This window comes from Halichoeres trimaculatus, unplaced genomic scaffold (genome assembly GCF_033239565.1).
Source record: "Halichoeres trimaculatus isolate MK-OKI-2021-1 unplaced genomic scaffold, fHalTri1.1 fHalTri1_scaffold_15, whole genome shotgun sequence".
NCBI lineage: Eukaryota > Metazoa > Chordata > Actinopteri > Labriformes > Labridae > Halichoeres > Halichoeres trimaculatus.
In genome coordinates, this window is record NW_027437193.1 from 21810324 (window position 1) to 21828621 (window position 18298).

The 18298-nt window shown below is 40.7% G+C and overlaps 3 protein-coding genes across 3 annotated transcripts in view; 2 read left to right on the forward strand and 1 right to left on the reverse strand.

Moving 5' to 3' along the window:
• The window catches only part of c8b (complement component 8, beta polypeptide), an 80241-nt gene extending 78892 nt beyond the window's left edge, over positions 1-1349 (forward strand). The window contains exons 24-26 of the mRNA XM_074688608.1: positions 341-494; positions 1020-1091; positions 1195-1349. Of these exons, the coding sequence (XP_074544709.1) occupies positions 341-494; positions 1020-1091; positions 1195-1349 (381 nt within the window). The remainder of the gene's footprint in view (positions 1-340; positions 495-1019; positions 1092-1194) is intronic.
• A 489-nt stretch (positions 1350-1838) lies between these two features.
• On the reverse strand, positions 1839-7962 carry c8a (complement component 8, alpha polypeptide). The gene is made up of 11 exons (XM_074689315.1): positions 7853-7962; positions 7606-7714; positions 6219-6366; positions 5965-6112; positions 5674-5863; positions 5376-5558; positions 4103-4343; positions 3884-4015; positions 3634-3791; positions 3011-3236; positions 1839-1990 (listed from the first exon to the last, which is right to left on the reverse strand). The coding sequence occupies exons 1-11, from the start codon at positions 7960-7962 to the stop codon at positions 1839-1841; spliced, it is 1797 nt and encodes a 598-aa protein (XP_074545416.1).
• A 456-nt stretch (positions 7963-8418) lies between these two features.
• LOC141804434 (uncharacterized) lies at positions 8419-17694 on the forward strand. The gene is made up of 20 exons (XM_074688853.1): positions 8419-8634; positions 9514-10435; positions 10533-10724; positions 10941-11460; positions 11543-11658; positions 11754-11779; positions 11891-11931; positions 12042-12092; positions 12281-12413; positions 12516-12675; positions 12816-12939; positions 13042-13073; positions 13425-13488; positions 13614-13648; positions 13888-13951; positions 16652-16750; positions 16858-16871; positions 17124-17157; positions 17330-17420; positions 17512-17694. Exons 1-19 carry the CDS (start codon positions 8626-8628, stop codon positions 17397-17399), a joined length of 2706 nt encoding a protein of 901 aa, XP_074544954.1. The 5' UTR covers positions 8419-8625; the 3' UTR covers positions 17400-17420; positions 17512-17694.
• Positions 17695-18298: the final 604 nt, after the last annotated feature.

The window sequence follows — 18298 nt, forward strand, 5'->3', positions numbered from 1 at the left end:
CATTTCTTGAATTTCATCCTTCCCTGTTAATTTCACATTCTCTTCTTGTAGCTGTAACAAAACTATTTATGAGGAGTTTGACCCAGATAATTGATACAAAAAACACAGGAATGGGTCAGGGGGTTTGTACCCAGATTAGCAGAATTACAAAGGGGCAAAGTACAGCCAGGCTGGTCAATAGCAATTTGGAAGGAAATCAGCAAAAGATGCCAGCTGTGCCAAATACACAGGCTGCTTTGATCCAACACACACAAGATTTCATTGAGCTCAGTGTGAAACAAAGAAACATGAACAATGGAGAGGACCTAGTTCTGTAATAATGACATGTTTTATGCATCAGACTAAGCCTCTGTATGAGCTGGTGACCTCCAGAGACTTCTCCCATCATGCCACCCTGAAAAGAAACCTGAAGAGAGCGCTGTCAGAGTACCTGACAGAGGCGGATTCATGTCGATGTGCTCCCTGCCTCAACAACGGTGTGGCTGTCTTGAGAGGTACCTCATCAATTACCAACAAAAAATGTTTTAAGTATCTTTCATACGCCTTCTTCCTTAGGTTCATGCTATTGAGCTACTTGAGGGAAAGTCCTTTTCCATCTCCACAGAAATCAATAGCAAAATTCTGACGATAAAAAGAGTTATTTTTGGTTGTCTCAGACCTCTTTTGAGCCAGATCAATCTGAGGGAAGGCAAAGATGCACTTTGTCTTCCCTCATGTTCTTCCATGTTTCTTGTTGAAAAAGAATAAGTTGATGATGATTTGTGTTTTGTGTGTGTAAAAGGAGTAATTTGGACATGTTTTGTACCTAAGTCTTGTTGGTTCTTCATAATTTACCAAGTCTTGTCTTTTAAAAATCATAAAATTACTCCAGCCATTGTTTTTATTCCCAGTAAGCTAAAAGCTGTCATTTGTTTCACAAATAATAAAAAAGAAAGTGACCCCAATTAAGATGACATTAGCAGTAATGATAAAAGTGATGATTGAAAATGTCAAAATAACATATTTTTATCCATCAACAGGCACCAGGTGTGACTGTGTGTGTCCTCTTGGCTACAGTGGACGAGGTTGTGAGATCACTCAGAGGCGAAAAGGTTAGAGCTTTTTATCCAAGAATTTAACAACAGTGGACACAAAACATTTTCTTTAACCACTTCAGACATTTGTAAACAACACAATTTGGTCATTTTCCGGCAGATATTGCCATAGATGGCAGCTGGAGCTGCTGGGGCTCATGGTCGTCCTGCAGTGGAAGCACAATGAGCAGGAGTCGACAGTGTAACAACCCTGCACCCAGTAATGGAGGCATGACCTGTCGAGGACTGCAACAAGAGTCCACTTCATGCTTTTAAAACACCAGCCCTGATGTCAACCTTGAAATAAACATTTAATAAAGGAAAAACCTTGAAAATATTTCAGTGTGTGGTGTGTCTTCATGCTGCCCTGCACTATGAATCCTAGTCACTATAAAAACAGGTTTTATAAAGACTCCTGCTTAATATAGCAGTCAGATAATAACTTTTACATTTACTTGTAAGAAAGATCCTCTTTATTCTTCCCCTTTAAAGCAAAAAAAGAAGAATATTTAAGAAATGTCAAAAATAACATTGATCTCTAAAACTGATAGTTTTTAATTCTTACAAAAAGTTCAGACACAAAGACTCTCACAAAAACTTTGAGTAATGTCCTCACATTTATTCAGTCTTTGAAAGAATGCAGTCTGTAGTTTATCATATAGTGCGTCTTGATAAAGGTCAAATATTTTTCTCATTTTCAAGCAAAAAGTGGAAAGGATGTTAAAGAATCTCTCAGCAGATTGCACTGATGATTCGCGGCAGGCCTTAACAGCGGTGGTTCTGAGAGGAGGTGCCAAGACAGGGTGCGCCACCTCCATCAGGTGCAGGATGATCACAGGTTCTGGTGCGAGATTTTGTACCTGATGCACAGGATGACCAGGGCCCCCAGCACGACCATGAACCGTCTGTTTTAGTGTCTGTAAGGTAGAATCAGGTGGGTTGTAAGTACAATAATACAGTCAGAATAGGGGACGTCTGCACACTCAAAAAAGAAATTGTTCTTTCAACCAAGGAAAAAGTCAAAATTTCATTTTTTCCACACAGACAAATAATAAACGTGTTTGAAATGAAGTTACTAGCAAATTTGGAAAGTAACTGAATGCACCAGTGACTTTGGTCAATAATGTGTTTAATGTTAGACCTTGTCCTACCTGCGCCATTTATTTGAAGCTACAGCTTACAGCCTTATAGCTTATAGCCTGTTAGCTTATAGCCTTGCAACAAAGGCTAACTCTATGACCGGAACATAGACTGTATAAAACATTGATGTAGTCTCGCCGACGTCACCCGTCTGTTTCTGAAACAGAAAATGAGGCACATTGGCTATAGCGGCCATATTGGTAGTGGCAAGGGCTTAGCCTATAGCCATAGGGCACCTGTCGGTCACGTGACCCTCAGCTGTGCCTCTTATTGGGGGATCTTAATATCCTCTGAAAAGCCGAGTTAGAAAAAAATTCACTCCCCGTAAAGTGGGTGCTGATAGTAAAATTAGCGACTCAGACAGGAGACGTTTTTTAAACCAGGCTGTTAATAGGTTAATTTCTGCTTTGAAAATGGCTTTTTTTGACTTGGTGTGTATGTGACTTCCGGTATTTCCGGAGCCAGCCTCAAGCAAACACTCAAGAAACAGCAGATTGTAGCACCACCGCATTGTCTCATATTCTTAGAATGGAGGTTGCCGCTTGGACTGGAAGTATGATATAGCGTCAAACAAGTTCATTGGTTTCTGTTCTCTTAAAACCACAAAATGTTTCTTCTCATGGCCTGGAATAGTAGTTTCTAGAGGTTTCTCAGGCCCAGCAGAGAGGCCTGCTGTATTTACAGTCTGATGCAGATGATTCCACCCTTTTTAATAAGCAAACCCAACAGGTGCTGTCAGGGAAATTCTTTATCCTTGTACAATGACAGATAAATTGGATTTGCCACCAATGACTCACCTCTTCGCAGAGTCTCCTCACAGGCATCTCCTTGGTAACCTGACTTGCAGATGCACTTACAAGAGGTACCTTTGAGAAAAGGGATACCATTGTGCCTGCAGGGGGCGCAGCGGCAGGAGTCAAACTCCTGAAGATACTCGTCCCATGCTCTTTGCATGTTGGCCAGTCTTGTTCCTACATGGTTAGCTGCTGTGCTGAGGCGCACCATCTCATAAATCGGCATTATCTGAAGACAGAAAGAGAAAAAAAAGATAAAAAGTGAAGCAGACAACCATACCTGCAAAGAGAGTAGTAGCCTACGTCAAACAGAGAACTGTCTTCCTAACTGTATAACACAGTGTTAATGCAAAGGCCAGTGCAGAAGCAGCTTTAACCTAACTGCCAGCAGGGGACGACTCTATGGAATGCAAAAGAACACCAACAGGAAGGAGAGCCCCTCAATTTGATAGTCACATCTTTCTGAAGCATTAAATTACTACATTCATATTTAGTGAAATAACAGTGTTAGATTGAGCCCCTGGTGTCGTGTTGATCAGCGATCAACCACCAAAGTGAGACACATCCATTTTGTTTAGGCTATGTTCACATCTGTAAACCATGCATTGTTTCTTTCAGTGAGTTACCTCATAGTCGATGACTGTCGGGTTGTATTTGAGGGATGCCCCCCACCTCCTGTAGGTTTCAGGGTTTCTGATTGCTGCCACACCACTGCTGCTTTCTAAAATCCCTCCCTTCACCAGAGTTACAATGTCCTCAATCACACCTGAACTGGAAGTGCTTGCTGCATTTGAAGGGAAGGAAAAATGACCGCTCAAAACGGCAGCATACATTATGGTTGAATGTTACAAAAGCAAGAGTGACTGTGTTTCTCACCTTTATCAAACGACCCTGCTTTACTGCACGTTTCACCTTCAACTTTCCCTCCTACTGTTGCAGAAGAGCCGAGGGGAATATTCAAACCAATTGAGCCACCAAAGCAACTACCAGCTTGTTCGCCCCTCATGTCTGTGAAAGCAGAAGAAAAGAATTTAAAATGACATTGCCTTACACTACCACGTTAAAATGATGATCAAACAGAAAATGCCTCAGTACTTGATTCTGCCATGGAGGTTTTGTTGACAACCACAACATATTCAAGGGTTCCTCCCATGGTTCCCTCTGTGACATAATGGGTGCCAAATGTGTTGAAGAAACGGGCGTACATCCCAAAGTCGTACTGCTCAGGGAGATCCATGAGGGACATGTACAAGTCTTCATGGAGCATCAGCTTATCACTCCTCATTTTGAAGTGAGCTGTTTGCACTTTGGACCTAAGCCTTACAAATCCGAGTTCCTGTGAACATATCAAAAAGTGTTTATAGAAATGTTTTGGGTTCAGAGGCTCAAAAAGGGTTTCAAGGGAAACTTATACTAACACTTGTTTGTCAATCAATAAGCTGCGTTAAATACTTGATTCTGATTGGTTCATACTCTATAATAGCAGGCAACACCAGAAACAACCTAACTGTATCGTAGGGGGTTTGTTGTTATTTGTAGTGCCTGCATTAACCATTTTGCTTCTAGAGACCTCTGTTGCATCAGCGTAAAAAGTTATGGCATTTGCCGCATTCATGTTTTAAGATGGGTCAACTGGTCTAAGAAAAAGGGCTGAATTACTACAAAAATGATGACATAAATAATCCTCTACAAGTCCCTTTCACCCTCACTGACATGACCCTTAATGGAAATGTTTAATTTGGTATTGATCTGTGCTGCAAGGAGGATGATACAAGTCTTAGGCCATGGAAGAGTCGACACTTTTTAACGAAGAAGAAATCATATTTATACCAACGAAAGCAACTTCAAACCATTATAGTGCGTCTATAATTGGAAGCTGTGTGGTTTCGTAGAGTTTATGCAAAGTTGAATACCAACAGGGTGAGTGTGACCCTGCCGCAAAGCAAAGTTCAACATACGCTATTCCATACTTGGCTAACAAAGGCTTGTGATATGGATAAACAGTGCATTCAGCCAGTATAATTAAATACTTGCTTACTGTTTTTTTTAAGTGTACAAAAGTGAGCTGATAGTTCAGAAAAGGGGAAATGTTAATAATTTGTGTAAGCCAACTTTCTAAAGGAAAACCTTTTTTTTTTCATGAGGTCTCTGCTGGCTGTCACAGTATCCAGAAAAGAAACTGGAAAATCTTGACTATTTGTAAAATTATGGTGCTGTGATTTAAAATAAAAATGTTTGAAAGGTGCTGTGGAGAACATTTCAATATTTTGTCGATTTTGGAAGGACTCAAATTTGCTGTTTTCTTTTGTTTCCTCTCACACATACCTAAACTAACTTGAAGCTTGTGAACATTTCAGATTTTCCATACCTGGCTTTTATACTGAGTTATGTTCTTGAGGAACTCAGATTCAGCACTCGCTTTTACTCCAGCCTCCACGTAATACACCCCTACAGTGAATCCAGAGCTGCCTGATGACATTGATTTCCTTGCCCGCAGCAGACTGGCCATATCCTCATAATATTCATGAGAGCCCTCTGAAGTAGCTTCAGCCTGTAACAAGTAAAACTTGATGTCAGAATATCTTTATGTAAAAGATAGTATCTGCTCTTGTAGCCAATTAACTGAGTTACACCAGGAGGTGAAAAACACTGTTGCAATTACATACCACGAAGCGGTAGGCATGATAGTTGTAGGGTTTTCTGTAGTTCTTCTCTTCTTCATTGTAATGCAGGTTCTCACAAAATGAGTCATAGGTGAATTTTCTCCACTCACCATTGTAGACGTATTCACACTTTCCTCCAAAGTACTTTGAGTCCAGTACATGATCTACAAAGTCGTTAATCAAGGCATGGTATCTAAACAAACAAAAAAATATTTAAAGTACTTTGCTGCATGATTGTGGAACTGCTGAGTTTCTCTGTGTTTGTATCCAGTGTATGTCAATAGAAGTATTAACCCCTGGGTGCCACGTCCTGCTCCAGGAATTGGCATGAAGGTGGAGCATATGTCATCTCTCTGGTTGAAGTCTTCACAGTTATCTTCATCCGAAAAGTCGTCACAGTCAGACTCTCCATTACAGCGCAGGGACTGGCTAATGCACCGCCCTAAAGAGACAGAGAAATACTTTCACACACAGCTATTCTAAATGTCCATGCACATACAACATCTAAAACATTATGTTTGATTAGAGAGTTTAACGTTAGGACTTGCCCGTCTCTTTGCAGGTGAAATCTTCTCCACAGTAATCTGGAACCAGACACTCTGTGGTTGCTGTTGGACATATCAGCTGATCCCATTGTGTTTCATAGCAGTCTGAGCCACCAAACTGTGATGGCTTCTCCAAGTATCGGAAACGAAACTAAAACAAATTTTAAAAAGAGTTTGAGCTGAGATGTCTCATCAAATTTAACCCATTTTTCCTGATACATTGTTTCGTGCTGCAAGGTAAATAGCATTTTCATTAATACTGTGGTAAGACCAGGCCTGATATAACTTTCTGAATGCCTGAATGCCAACATACATTCTGTGGAACCAGTGAACCAACATATGAAGGGCCTGTTACCACTGACAGTGTTTTTTGTTTGTTTGTTTTTTGTTTTGTTTTTTTTTTTTGCACTGGTGACACCTACTTTATGCATGAAACCATTGCATTTTTTTTTGTATAAGCACTCAGCATACAATGTACAAAACCATCTCCACAAACTATTTCCTTTAAAGTCGACAACTGTGTGTCAAAGGCCAGATAAAAGAGATGGCTTTTAAGATGAGATTTGAAAATAGGAAGAGAAGAGACTTATTTGACAAGCTGTGGTAACTCATTCAAAAGTTTTAGAGCCGTGTAAACGTGCAGTCCCTTCTGAGCTTCGGCTTGTCTTCAGCACTTTTTAGGAGCAGCTTATCAGCTGACCAGGGAGAACAAGTGGGTGTGTATGGGTGTAGAAGCTCAAAGAGATAGGGTGGGGCAAGACCACTGAGAGATAAAATCAAATAAAAGAATTTTAAAATTAACCCTTTATTGTTTGGGCAACCAGTGAAGTGAGCTCAAGAGGGGGGAAATATTGTCATATTTATGTGTGCCGGTTAAAAGACCCACAGCTGCATTCTGTACCATCTGGAGATGAGCGATGCTAAGTAAGTATTGAAGCTGAGTGACATTTTAAACCAAACTAAATAATAACTTTGGAAGCAAAACTAATTCACGACTCCTAAACTTCAGAAAAATATGGACCCAGATAAGACGCTAATATGAGGTTTTGGACAGTCATGAATATGTCATCAGTGGACACAGGCCCCAAAGGCTATATTTTTCTGTATTTACCGCATATCTTCCAAGCCACATACAAAGGACAGAAAATGTATCTTTATTTATCAGAGCCCACCGTTATTGATCCCACTGGAACAGATGAGCTGAATACGTGTAATCATTACTCCCTTTGTACCCACTGTTTGACTTATCTATAATGTACTGAGCTAAGCTTCCAAGCAAAAAGACTGTCTAGCTTAAACATGTTTTGGGGGGACTTTTCTAGTTTTAGTCCACTCAATAGAGTCTTTTAAAATATTTTCAATGAACTAAGATGAAAAAATACACAGTTACCTTTTTGTCTGTGCAGGCATTACATGGAGTCCAGGCAGACCATGGCCCCAGCTTGCAGTTGATAGAAATCGGTCTGTTTACAGCTCTGATTCTCCTGGTACCAGCCTCACTGCGTCATGCAAAAAAAAAAGCTATTTATCATCCCTGTTCTCCCTCCAATACCCGTGGGGTATAGGATGTATTAAATAACAGCTACTGAGACGTTATCAAGGGAAAATAAGAGGTAGTGAAGCAAGGAATACAGCACCTGTTATCAGCAGTTGTCCATGGCCTCCTGGATGCATCCACATTTGGGCTTTGAGAGATTAACAGATACAGCCAACAAGAGATCAGAGGTAAATGCATAAATAACTCCATAGAAAAATCAGAAGCTATTCCTCAATAAGAAAAACAATTTAACCAAAAAAAAAACAGTTTTCCTGTGGGGACTTCTGCAACTGCAGCCGTGACCACCACAGTGAATGATTCATCCAAAGTAAACACATGCTCTTACAACATATTGGAACTTTTTTCTTCAATGATTTTCAAGCCCAATTTCCCGTCAGGAAAAAAAAACTCATCAGGGCGAATGTGTTGCTCAAGTACACACATAAGCCGTTATCAGAAAAGATTAATTAAACTTGAAAATTAAAAATGCAGTTTTCTGCCGGAAAAAAATACATTGTTTTCAGCAGTTCTCGTAGAAATAACAGTCGTAGTATAAGCAAATTGTTGTTGAAAGTTTTTTCGAAAAAATGTATTTTGTTTCCTTTATTTTTTTCGAGCCTCTACGCAACAGCAGTTCTGATTGTGACGCCTATATTTTGACTATCACACGTGACCGTGTACGTTACCAGGTCACGCGCAGCACGTAGGCGCGTCCTACGTCTCTCACGCGGCGGCGGCGCTTTCAAATTGATTGTTTTAGCATAAACAGTCTGTTGGACTAACTCAGTGTAGCTGTGAGTTTTCTTTTTGTTTCAGGCTCATACCGCTTCTCAAATGATCAAACCTGAAGAGTGAAGCACAAAACGAGTCACAATGGATGAGGTAACTTGAATTTTCTCCTCAAATTTCAAAAGCTCGAGGACTGTTGGAGGAGAGGCTAGCTTGTTTCGAGGTGCCTCACTAACATGTTGTTTGCTAGCTGTTGTCCCAATTTCAGTGAATTTTAATTGCTTTATGCGTTAATTTGTATAGTAAAAGATTACGTCTCAACTGTCAAAACAGTTTTTTAATTGTGGGGTAAAATTATTGTTTCTAAAACTGATTGAAAACCTCCATGAGCTCATTCCAGCTTAACCCTAAAATCAAGTTAGGGAGCTAAAAAAAAATCGGCTGTTTGTTTGAACAAATCCAACTTATTTTCGTGAATTTGTGAGGATCTTTGTGCGAGTATGAAAAATATTGTGAGGAATGCAGAATGCATTTGATATATATATATATATATATATATATATATATATATATATATATATATATATATATATATATATATATATATATATAGATAGATAGATAGATAGATAGATAGATATAGATATATAAAAAGTCATTAATTGCTTTATTTGATAGCTAAAAACTGATGTTGCTCATCAGACTAGTAAAATCTATGCTAAAGTTTTCGAGTATCTTGTTCAAACCCAACTGAAAGCCTTTATCTGGAAAATATTGACTTCAAATCTATTCCAGACTGTGAAACAAGCCAACAGTTTGCTGCAGGTCAAAGATTTCATTACAAAACCATCTGTTTTCCAGGTTTTCATCACTTAGTTTTAATCACTATTTAGAATCAGAGCAGGTGAGCTCTTTGACTTTGGTAAATCAAACCTTTCATGGTTGTGTGACAGCCTTTTTTATGAAAAACCCTTGAGAGAGTTGTCTGGTAATGATTTGTAAATTTTCTGCTCACTCTTTTCATTTTTGGAGGGACTGATCAACTTCAAAGCTTTGAGGGCTAAGTTTCAGGAAGAGGCCCTGCTGGCTCAGTCGAAAACCAGCAGACCAGCTGTTGCAGAGAAGCCCAAACACCTTCTTCCTTCTGGCGGTCACTGCAGCTCTGTGGTCAGCAGTATTAATACTGCTGTTGAAAACAAGACACAAGCTCCCCGGGTCATCTTCAGAAATGGGCTGCGGTCATCTGGAGGCAAGCGACCAATTTCCTTCCCACCACAGCCTCAGACCTCCCCCTCATCTCAGCCTGCTAATGGAGACAACACAACAAGGCAGTCCCTCAAAGACAGACACATGCCTCTGGTGCTTCCTGCCCTGCCTGTGAAAGAGCAGAGGGTAGAACCACCAGCCAAAAAGGACCCAGAGCCAGGAAAAGATGCCCTACCACACACTAAAATGAAGAAGAAAGGATTGCTGCTTCCTTTCAAGTCAGCCAAAGCATCAAAAGTCAGTGCAGAAAATGGAGAAGAACCTACATATGCTGATTTGACCACCAGACCTGCCAGTGCTCCCGGCGAGTTGCCCTCTTTGGAAAAACAAACCGCAGAGGACAGGGTTTCTCTGCATAGTGACCAATCAGCCACAGAGTTCCCCCTCTCCAGTCCAGATATTCCACTCACCCCTCCTCCTGCAGAGACAAGTGTTGATTCAGACAGCAAAATCATTAGCACCTTGGAGAGGGCTAAGAAGAAGTTTTCACGCAGGCAGATGTTGATCTCTGCAAAATCCAAAAGTCTGCGTTCCCCTGATGATGTTTCAAGAGATAAAACATTCCCCTCACCGCCAAAACCCACTCAAAGTGCTGAGCCTGAGCTGTCCTTACCTCCAGCAGGGTGTCTCCCACACCTGGCTTGTATTTCAGCCCGGCCTTTCTTCAAAGCTAAGAACTCTACTCGAAGTAAGTTACATTCAGTGATTTACTGTTTCAGACAACCTGACACCTCATGCTGTTTGTTTATGTGTGATTTATCATATTTCTATTTCCCAAAAACTAGAGTCTCCACTGAATAAGCAGTTTGGCAGAAATAAAGCTGAGGTACCGTCTGTCAGAACTGCTGAACCTCACTCACCCTCTGCCCCTTCTAAGAAGCCCATGCCTGACTTGTGGACACTGGGTTTAGCCCCACCTAAGCCTCCCAGACCTCCTCTGGTGGATCTGAGTGCTTATCTCAAATCCTCTGTTAATGGTATGACAAAATAACCGTCTTTTATTTACATAGCTGCACTGTATTTGACATTTGTTTTCCCCCTTTGTGGCCACAGACCAGATAATATAATGGGAAAAAAGCTGTATTTTCCTTGGACATCAGTGGCCGTGTGTTATCCGCTCTGCAGTTTACATTACACTTATTTGTGGCAAGGCTGAACATCTGTTTAAAACTGATTTTGGTTTCTTATTATAGAGGTGTCAGCAGATCTCTGCCAAGCACCAAGCGATGAGCCAGAGTCCATCCCCAACCCTGTGCTGGATGCTCCAGAGTTTCCAGACTTCGATAATTCAGAGGTTGACACAGCAGAGGAGGAAGTTGTTGACATTGGTGCACTGGAGCTAGAGACCTTAGACTTTGTCAGCACTGAACTTCCTGTGCCAGAGGTCGCAGATTTTGAAGACCCGCAACCTGACTTGGCAGAGTGTGGTCCAGCAGAGCCCCTTATGTACAACAACTTCCAAGATCTGAACCTTGGCAATCAAGACCTAATTCCTCTTGATCCAGCTTCTTTCCCTGAACCAATAAACCTCTCTGAGTTCCCAGAGCCTGCTGAACCAGAGCAGTGGTCCCAGAGTGAGGAGGTGAGCGTGGAGCCACTGTCAACCTCTCAAGCTGATGAAGCTGATGTTGGAGCTGCTGAGTGTGACTGTGCTGCAGAGGACACAACCAGCAGTAACCCCTTAGCATTAAATGAGGCTAAACCACAACCAAGGTACCCAGCATTAATTTTTGGTAAATTTTCAAGTGTAATGTATATCATTTTGGTACAAATTACTTGTTTTGTTCTCCTCTAGTGCAAATCCACAGCAGGGTTACTTTGAGGCGTGTGACAACGTCTATGAGGATGTGGAGAATCTCAACAAGTTTATCTTGAGCCAGAATCTCCGTAAAGGAAAAGGGAGTCTGAAGAGTAAGAATCTTTTAAATTGTGTAGTTTTAACATAGCCTAAGTATATCTTTTGAAGATCTTTATTTGTCTTTAACTTTTTTAACCTGTTTTAACAGATCCATATGCAGAGAACCTTCCTACGGTAACACATTTCCCCAGTTTCTGAAATTATAAGGAGGATTCTGCATTATTGAAAAAATCTGCTCCCCTCACAATCTGTGGTTAATTATGAATTTTCTGTGTTTATTTCAAGAAGGAGGAGGCGTGTCTTCACATGTGGCCGAAGAATCCCTGGTATGCCTTTCTCCTTTCAAACACAAAAGTCCTGTGTTTCATCCTCGACGTTTGTTTTTACCTCCTGGAGGGCAGGCACTGATTTTTCTCTGATTGTTGTTCTCCATCAGGACGGCTGTGGCTGCAGAACATGCTCATTCAACTCACAACCATGTCCTCAGGTATGGTACACAAAACCTCTTTATTCTCCCCTGCGGTGAAAACGAAATCGATTGTTCCAGGCTTATCCATTTTCCCTTTAAAAATATATATATTAAGTCTTGAGGTTCATCTATATTTCAGGTGTTTCTTGTTGAATGGGGAAAATGTTGTTTTTATTTGTCAGCAAGCAGTCTAATTTGTTTTCTAGAAAAGAACCCCAGAGCCCCAACACTGCAGACCTTAAAGAGCAGAGGAAGAGGGAGAAGCAGCGACTGGAGAAGGAGAAAAAGGAGCAAAAAGAAAGAGAGAAGAAGGAAAATGAGATGAAAAAGAAGTACAAGGTCAGTCACTTTTTATTCAGTTCCTGGACTAATCAAAAACGTAAGCTTTAAAAAAGCTTTTGCACCTCTCCCAGGGGTTTTACTGATATTCGTCTCTTCCAGGTGACAGGTGAAGAGGAGCCCATGTACCACGCAAAGGTGATAGTGGCGAGCAAGGTTCGTAAGAATGACCTGCCCGTGAAGACCGGGGACATGGTCAGCATCATTCGCACTACCAGCTGCCCCAAAGGCAAATGGTTGGCTCGAGACGCAAACCACAAGTGTGAGTAAAGACATGAAGTTAAATTAAAACCAGAATTTGACTTATAACCAAAATAAGAGCATGTGCTGACTTCTCCAGTGCTCTGTCTTTTTCACATCTCGTCATTAGTTTCAGTAGCTGCTTTGCCCTGTGTGTTGCAGATGGTTATATTTCTGTCATGAATGTGGAGCTAAATATAAAAGAGATGCTTGAAATTGGCAAGAAAGCCCAAGCAGCCGGACGAGGAGGAAACCAAGAGGGAGATACCATCAGCATTGGGAGCAGGTTGATCCCTGATACCGTTTTTTTTCTCGCTTAAAAGCAGTTTGCATCCAACCATCAGTGTCTTAAGATCAATAACTGTTTCCTCCTTTTCTCATTTTTCAGATCTTCCAGTCACCCTGTGCTAACAAGCAGTTGTAAGTACACATGGCCTGTGTACACTGAGCTCTATGAAGCTGCTCATGTCTGTAACCTCTGTCCTCTCACAAAGCACTGTGGCTTTATAAAGAGAGAACACACACAACTTCCTTATATAACACACAATCTTGTTGACTGATGAATAACAGTTGCACACAAGTTGGCTCACAGCCAAAGAGTCACACAATACGACGCCTGGTCTGAATAATGTTACAAGTTGTCATCTGTTAGAGCGTCATTTGTTATTTTAGCATTGTAAAGGAACTCCGAGTAAACTGATGTCTTTGGTTTCTACGCTGCAGAACATCCATCATCACAGTAAATCCAACTCCCTTTTGTTTTTCCCACAGTCACAGATGACAGTGAGGAGTGGGCTTGTGAAGACGAGACCCTCTCACCCACCAATCTGAACTAGTAAGACTGGCTTGCTCTCCATTCTGAGAGAATGACCAATAGAGCTGTCCTACCTGGAAGTTATGTCTGAATGTTTATCACACACGATATTTAATTATGGCCTTTCTTTGTGTTCTTCATCATAGCTTTCCCCAGCAGACGGCCTCACTGTCTGATATGTGTGAGTATGTTTTACATGCAACTCTTTTGAAGTGGAGAGAAAATGCTTTCCCCCTCTCTGCTGTCTGGTTTAGTGGCTGTTTTATGTTCTGCACTGACATATGTCAGACTGAAACATGCCTTTGATGTGCTCTTTTACCATGCCATTTCCTCCCTCTCCCTCCCTTCTCTGTCTTACTACCCTTGCATAACTTGCCCCCTCCTCACTCCCCTCTAACCTTTATGTGTTCACTCTGACAGCGTGCAGCCATGTCAGCGCCCAGCACACTCTGAGTGATGCCAACCTGGAGGACCTACACACACAGTGAGTCTTCAACACACAGGTGTCAGAGCAGAAACTTTGACATGCTCAAATCTTTAGACATCTACCCCTCTCTGAAGACAGTGAGTTTGGACACGTGAAGTATGGAAAAACCTGTATTCTTTTCCCCCAAATATTAAACATTTAAAAGAGAGAACATGATAGTAATGATACATGTGTTAAGGAAAGAATTTAAGTTATTGAATCAAGCTTTAACTAAACACAAAAGGCTTTGAGGGCTAACCTTTTGGCACTGACAGCAGTGACACCTTTGGCCTTAATTGAGGCTCTGCACTATCAACCACTTTCTTAGGAAGTGAGTCTTGCCAAGACATGTCTGTTTTAAAGCAAATGAGCAGATGTCAGATCTGTTTAACTCTAGTTTTCTTTGTTCAAGACAGTTTTTTAACAAAATACAAAGTGACAAGGTAATACATTACCCATATTTGTAGTTACATAGCGCTATTATTTGGAACATGACGACACAAAGTTGGTAATCTCAGTTTGTAGCTTAGTTAAAGGGGACATATCATGCTGATCCGTGATTTAATACTTACATATAAAATAATAAAGTTAAAAACAAGACTTGTCACCCCCTGAATTAAAAAAATGAGATATTGTATTTTTTCTGATATCTTAGAACAAGATTTGATGCCTCTGAAAATAGGTCATTGACATTTGGCTTTGAGATTTCGACCTTCGTGACAACACAAGGATCCTCTCTTTTTATTGGAGTAATCTGATAAAGCAGCTCCTCCTCTGTGATGTCAGTTAGTCACACAACCGCCACAAGGGATACACCCACAAAGAGCCGAGTATAAAGGTATAAACTATACATGTTACAGTACTGGTTTGACTCACCACACTGAAGCGTCCTGAGATGATCTGTGTCGAGATGGATTTTCTTCCTCCTGAGCTGCAGGGTCTGACTCGGGGTCCAATACAAAAGGACGTATCCTACACTCTGCCATTTTATTAGTGCTATCAATGCCTTACGGTGAAGTTTTGGCAAACAGCAAACTCGCTCGGTCTGCCCCATCCAATATGGCGATTTTGTAAATACTGCCATGCTGCAAAAACCGCCCCCCCTGGTTCTACCCCCTCCGCCCCTCTGATAGAACTGACCAATCAGAGCACAAAGGGCTGTGACGTTGTGAGGTTACTGGAGGTCATTCTCAAAACGGAGCGTTTCGACGAGATCTTCAGAATGGCCTAAAATGAGGATGTTGAGAACGCTAATGTGGGGAAATGAAGGAACTAAATGACTTGTACTGAGGGCAGAAATGCTTTACAGGCATCCTAGTCTGGCATAGTGAAAAGGAGAAACAAGCATGATATGTCCCCTTTAAGTGCCAGCCTGTGCTCTACTTCTCTTCTGTTTAGCTTTCTCCAGCTCTTCTGTCCTTTTTAATTTTTTGACGGTCCAGCTCCAGTGTCCGCCATTACTACAAAACAAATCCAAGAAATCCTTAAAATCAAGAAAAAAGGACTGATCTTTCTTCAACACTTGGTTAACTTTGAAGTGCCAGCAAAAGTGCTTTTGGTTTATGTGCCTTACATTGATCTGTGTTCTTCTGGGAAAATCCGACCTGACCATGGATACTGAGAAACAACATTTAGAAATATCTGATTTTGGTGCTGATGATCTCTTTTTAAGTCATGGATTATGATCGAGCAAAAAAAAGTGAGACTATTTCACCCTCACTTATAAAGTCTCCTCAGGGCCTTTTTTCCAGGGCTTCCATTTTTTACATTTTGTCTGCAGTGTATCTAAAGATTAAAAAAGTATTTCAACCCACTCCTCGAGCCTAAGGTGAGCTATACATAAAGATTTTTTAAGGAGTCTGAGAATACAGTCAGTCATCATGCACTGTATAGCACAGCAGGCAGCCGCTCTGCACACAACAGAGACTGAAAAAGCAAATGTTTGCTTGAGAGAAAACCTGAATTTGTTATTAAAATAGTTCACTTTCTGTCAATCAGACTGTTTTTTGTGCTTAAGGTGTAGGACTCAAAACTTTCTTTAGATGAAAATAAGTTTTTAAACCTGGTGTTACTTTTTCAGTGTGAGCGTTTTGAACTTTGATCCTGTGAGTGGGAGTTTGGATGCTCAAAGCCTTTAAGATATTTTCTGTAGAGGTCAGAGGACGCAGCCGTGGTTATTTGTTTCAAACAGAAGTCACACTAAGGCCAGCGTTGCACAAAGCTCTGACTTCAGCAATCTTTGCAATGAACTGAAGCTTTTTTTTTAAAAGCATCTGCCTTTATCTGTCTGTGTTTAACAAACACTGGATATCTCACTTCCCTGTTAAGTTCCTCTTAAAGGAGAATAAGGAGTTAATGCAGCTAACATCTCTTAACTTGATGACCTTGAAATGTGCAGACATTCTTGTAAGGTTTTTTTTCTTTGGAAATAATTAATAGAAACTCAGCCAAACAGTGAAAATGGGATTCTTAGGAAATGTATTGAACTCCTTTCAAATACTCTTTCTCTGTGTAATCATCACCTCTGACCTTTGAAGTCCTCCAGGGAGAAAGTGAGTGTCAGCACCTTGAGGATAAACACTAGTCATTATATCCTGACAGTGCGTTGCTGTAGTGGATTATTATGTTTTGTGTAGGCACTTCTGTCTCTCTGTATGCTATTGATTTATATGAAAAGTCATATTTATAGAAAGAGTAACATTTTCTTCTAACCTTCAGGACGAGACACGAGGCTTTGCAGAAACTGGCCATCTTCTTCCAAAACGGCAGAGACGACTTCGATGACATCGATGACTGCGGGGGAGTGACCCCTACGAAGTAAAGTTTTCTCTTATCCTCTACCTCACTCATTTTATCACATTGTACATCACTAAACACTATTTTCTTATAACTTCTTTCAAATGTCCTGTTGTTTTCATGCAAAGTGCTGAGCCACAGGGTAAGTTTACTGACTTGATGTTATTCCATGTCTCCTCTGTCACCACTTGCATCACTCTCACTGATAGTGGTGAAGCAGAGGGGAGTACTTAGAGATCTCTTAAAGCACTACACTGGTTGGCGTCTCACCTGTAATGGAAAATAACTCGTGGGGTACACTTATCTAATCTCTTCAAGCTGAAGACATGTTTTAGTACCCATTTAAAACGGTTCAATGACACCGTAACATTCCTGTGTGTTTGTGTTCCTCCAGACTTTTTGTGCGCCGTCGAGGAGCCTCCATATCCGTAAGTGTCGACGGTTTCTGTCTAATCAGGAAGAGAAGCTTGGTGACGTTTGATCTTTTATTTTTATCCCCATCAGCAGGCTTTGTGCGTGCTTCTTTGCCAACATCCGAGCTCTGCAGGTGCTTTGGCACATTCTCCTTGGAAACTGACGTCTCTATGTTTTGTGTAACAGCGAACAAGAAGTTGACTTCACAGAGCTCGAACTCCTTCCTCCGCCACCGCTATACGCCGACACCTTCTGATCATCAGATTAACTAAAGCTGGTAATATTTGTAAGACAAACTTTTTGGATTTGATTTAAAGAATGTGTCATAACGCTGATTTGTAATGACATCTATTTTTGACTTTTCACAGTGGATCAAAGAAACATAATTCGGAGAGCTGCTGGTGTGACTAATACTGTTCTGATTTCACTTTCTTGTTCATATTTTGTTTATTTTCACTTTATTTTCACCTTGTTCCTACAATATAACTCTTAGTAGAACACAAATTGAGTTGTTGCACTTTATCTTAAAGAAATGACAGTGATGAAGCAGCTTGCTGCTCACATTTAGGATTGAATATTTAAAGATTTGTTTGTTTGTGGAAATCTTCACTGTATTTTGCTTTTTCTTAGTTCAATCAAATAAATATTTGTCATTGACATTTGTTTTTTTAATTATTTCTGTTGTGCTCTCCTTGATTAGAATAAGACAAGCTTGCTCATTATTTTGTTTAGCTCCTGCAAAACTTGCAAACAAATGCTTTTAGTAATCACCTTCTGAGAGAAGTGATACTGATATGATCTCTTTTTTTTTAGCACCAAATGTTTTTTTTATCACTTTGGTGGGATAATTTAATTTTTGTTACTTCAATTTTGTTTCTTACAGCTATAGACAGTGTTACACCGGTTTGTCTTTTTCAGAGAGCAATACTTCTTACCAGTTGTGCAAATAAATTAAGGGACCAGTTTTTTATATCAGGTATCTCAAACAACATAGCTGTAGTCTGAGAGTTAAGTTCCCACCCCTGAGTCTTTCCCATTGTTTTCCTGCTGACTTTGCTTTGTGAATTCCCCTTCTTACCGCTGCATTGAGTAAGTCTCTCCCCCAACACCCAGAGGTGAGTGTGGGAATAATCCTGAGAAGGAGCTGCCATATGG

Bases quoted from the DNA above. Each gene is read 5' to 3' on its own strand.
- c8a (XM_074689315.1), bottom strand. From the start codon at position 7,962: ATGGAGTTATTTATGCATTTACCTCTGATCTCTTGTTGGCTGTATCTG. The intron at 6,367-7,605 runs GTAACTGTGTAT...AATTTGTTTTAG, and splicing joins ATGCCTGCACAGACAAAAAG to TTTCGTTTCCGATACTTGGA. The intron at 3,792-3,883 runs GTGAGAAACACA...CTTCAAATGCAG, and splicing joins AGCAGGGTCGTTTGATAAAG to CAAGCACTTCCAGTTCAGGT.
- LOC141804434 (XM_074688853.1), top strand. The intron at 13,074-13,424 runs GTAAGTACACAT...TTTTTCCCACAG, and splicing joins CCCTGTGCTAACAAGCAGTT to TCACAGATGACAGTGAGGAG. The intron at 13,649-13,887 runs GTGAGTATGTTT...TCACTCTGACAG, and splicing joins GGCCTCACTGTCTGATATGT to CGTGCAGCCATGTCAGCGCC.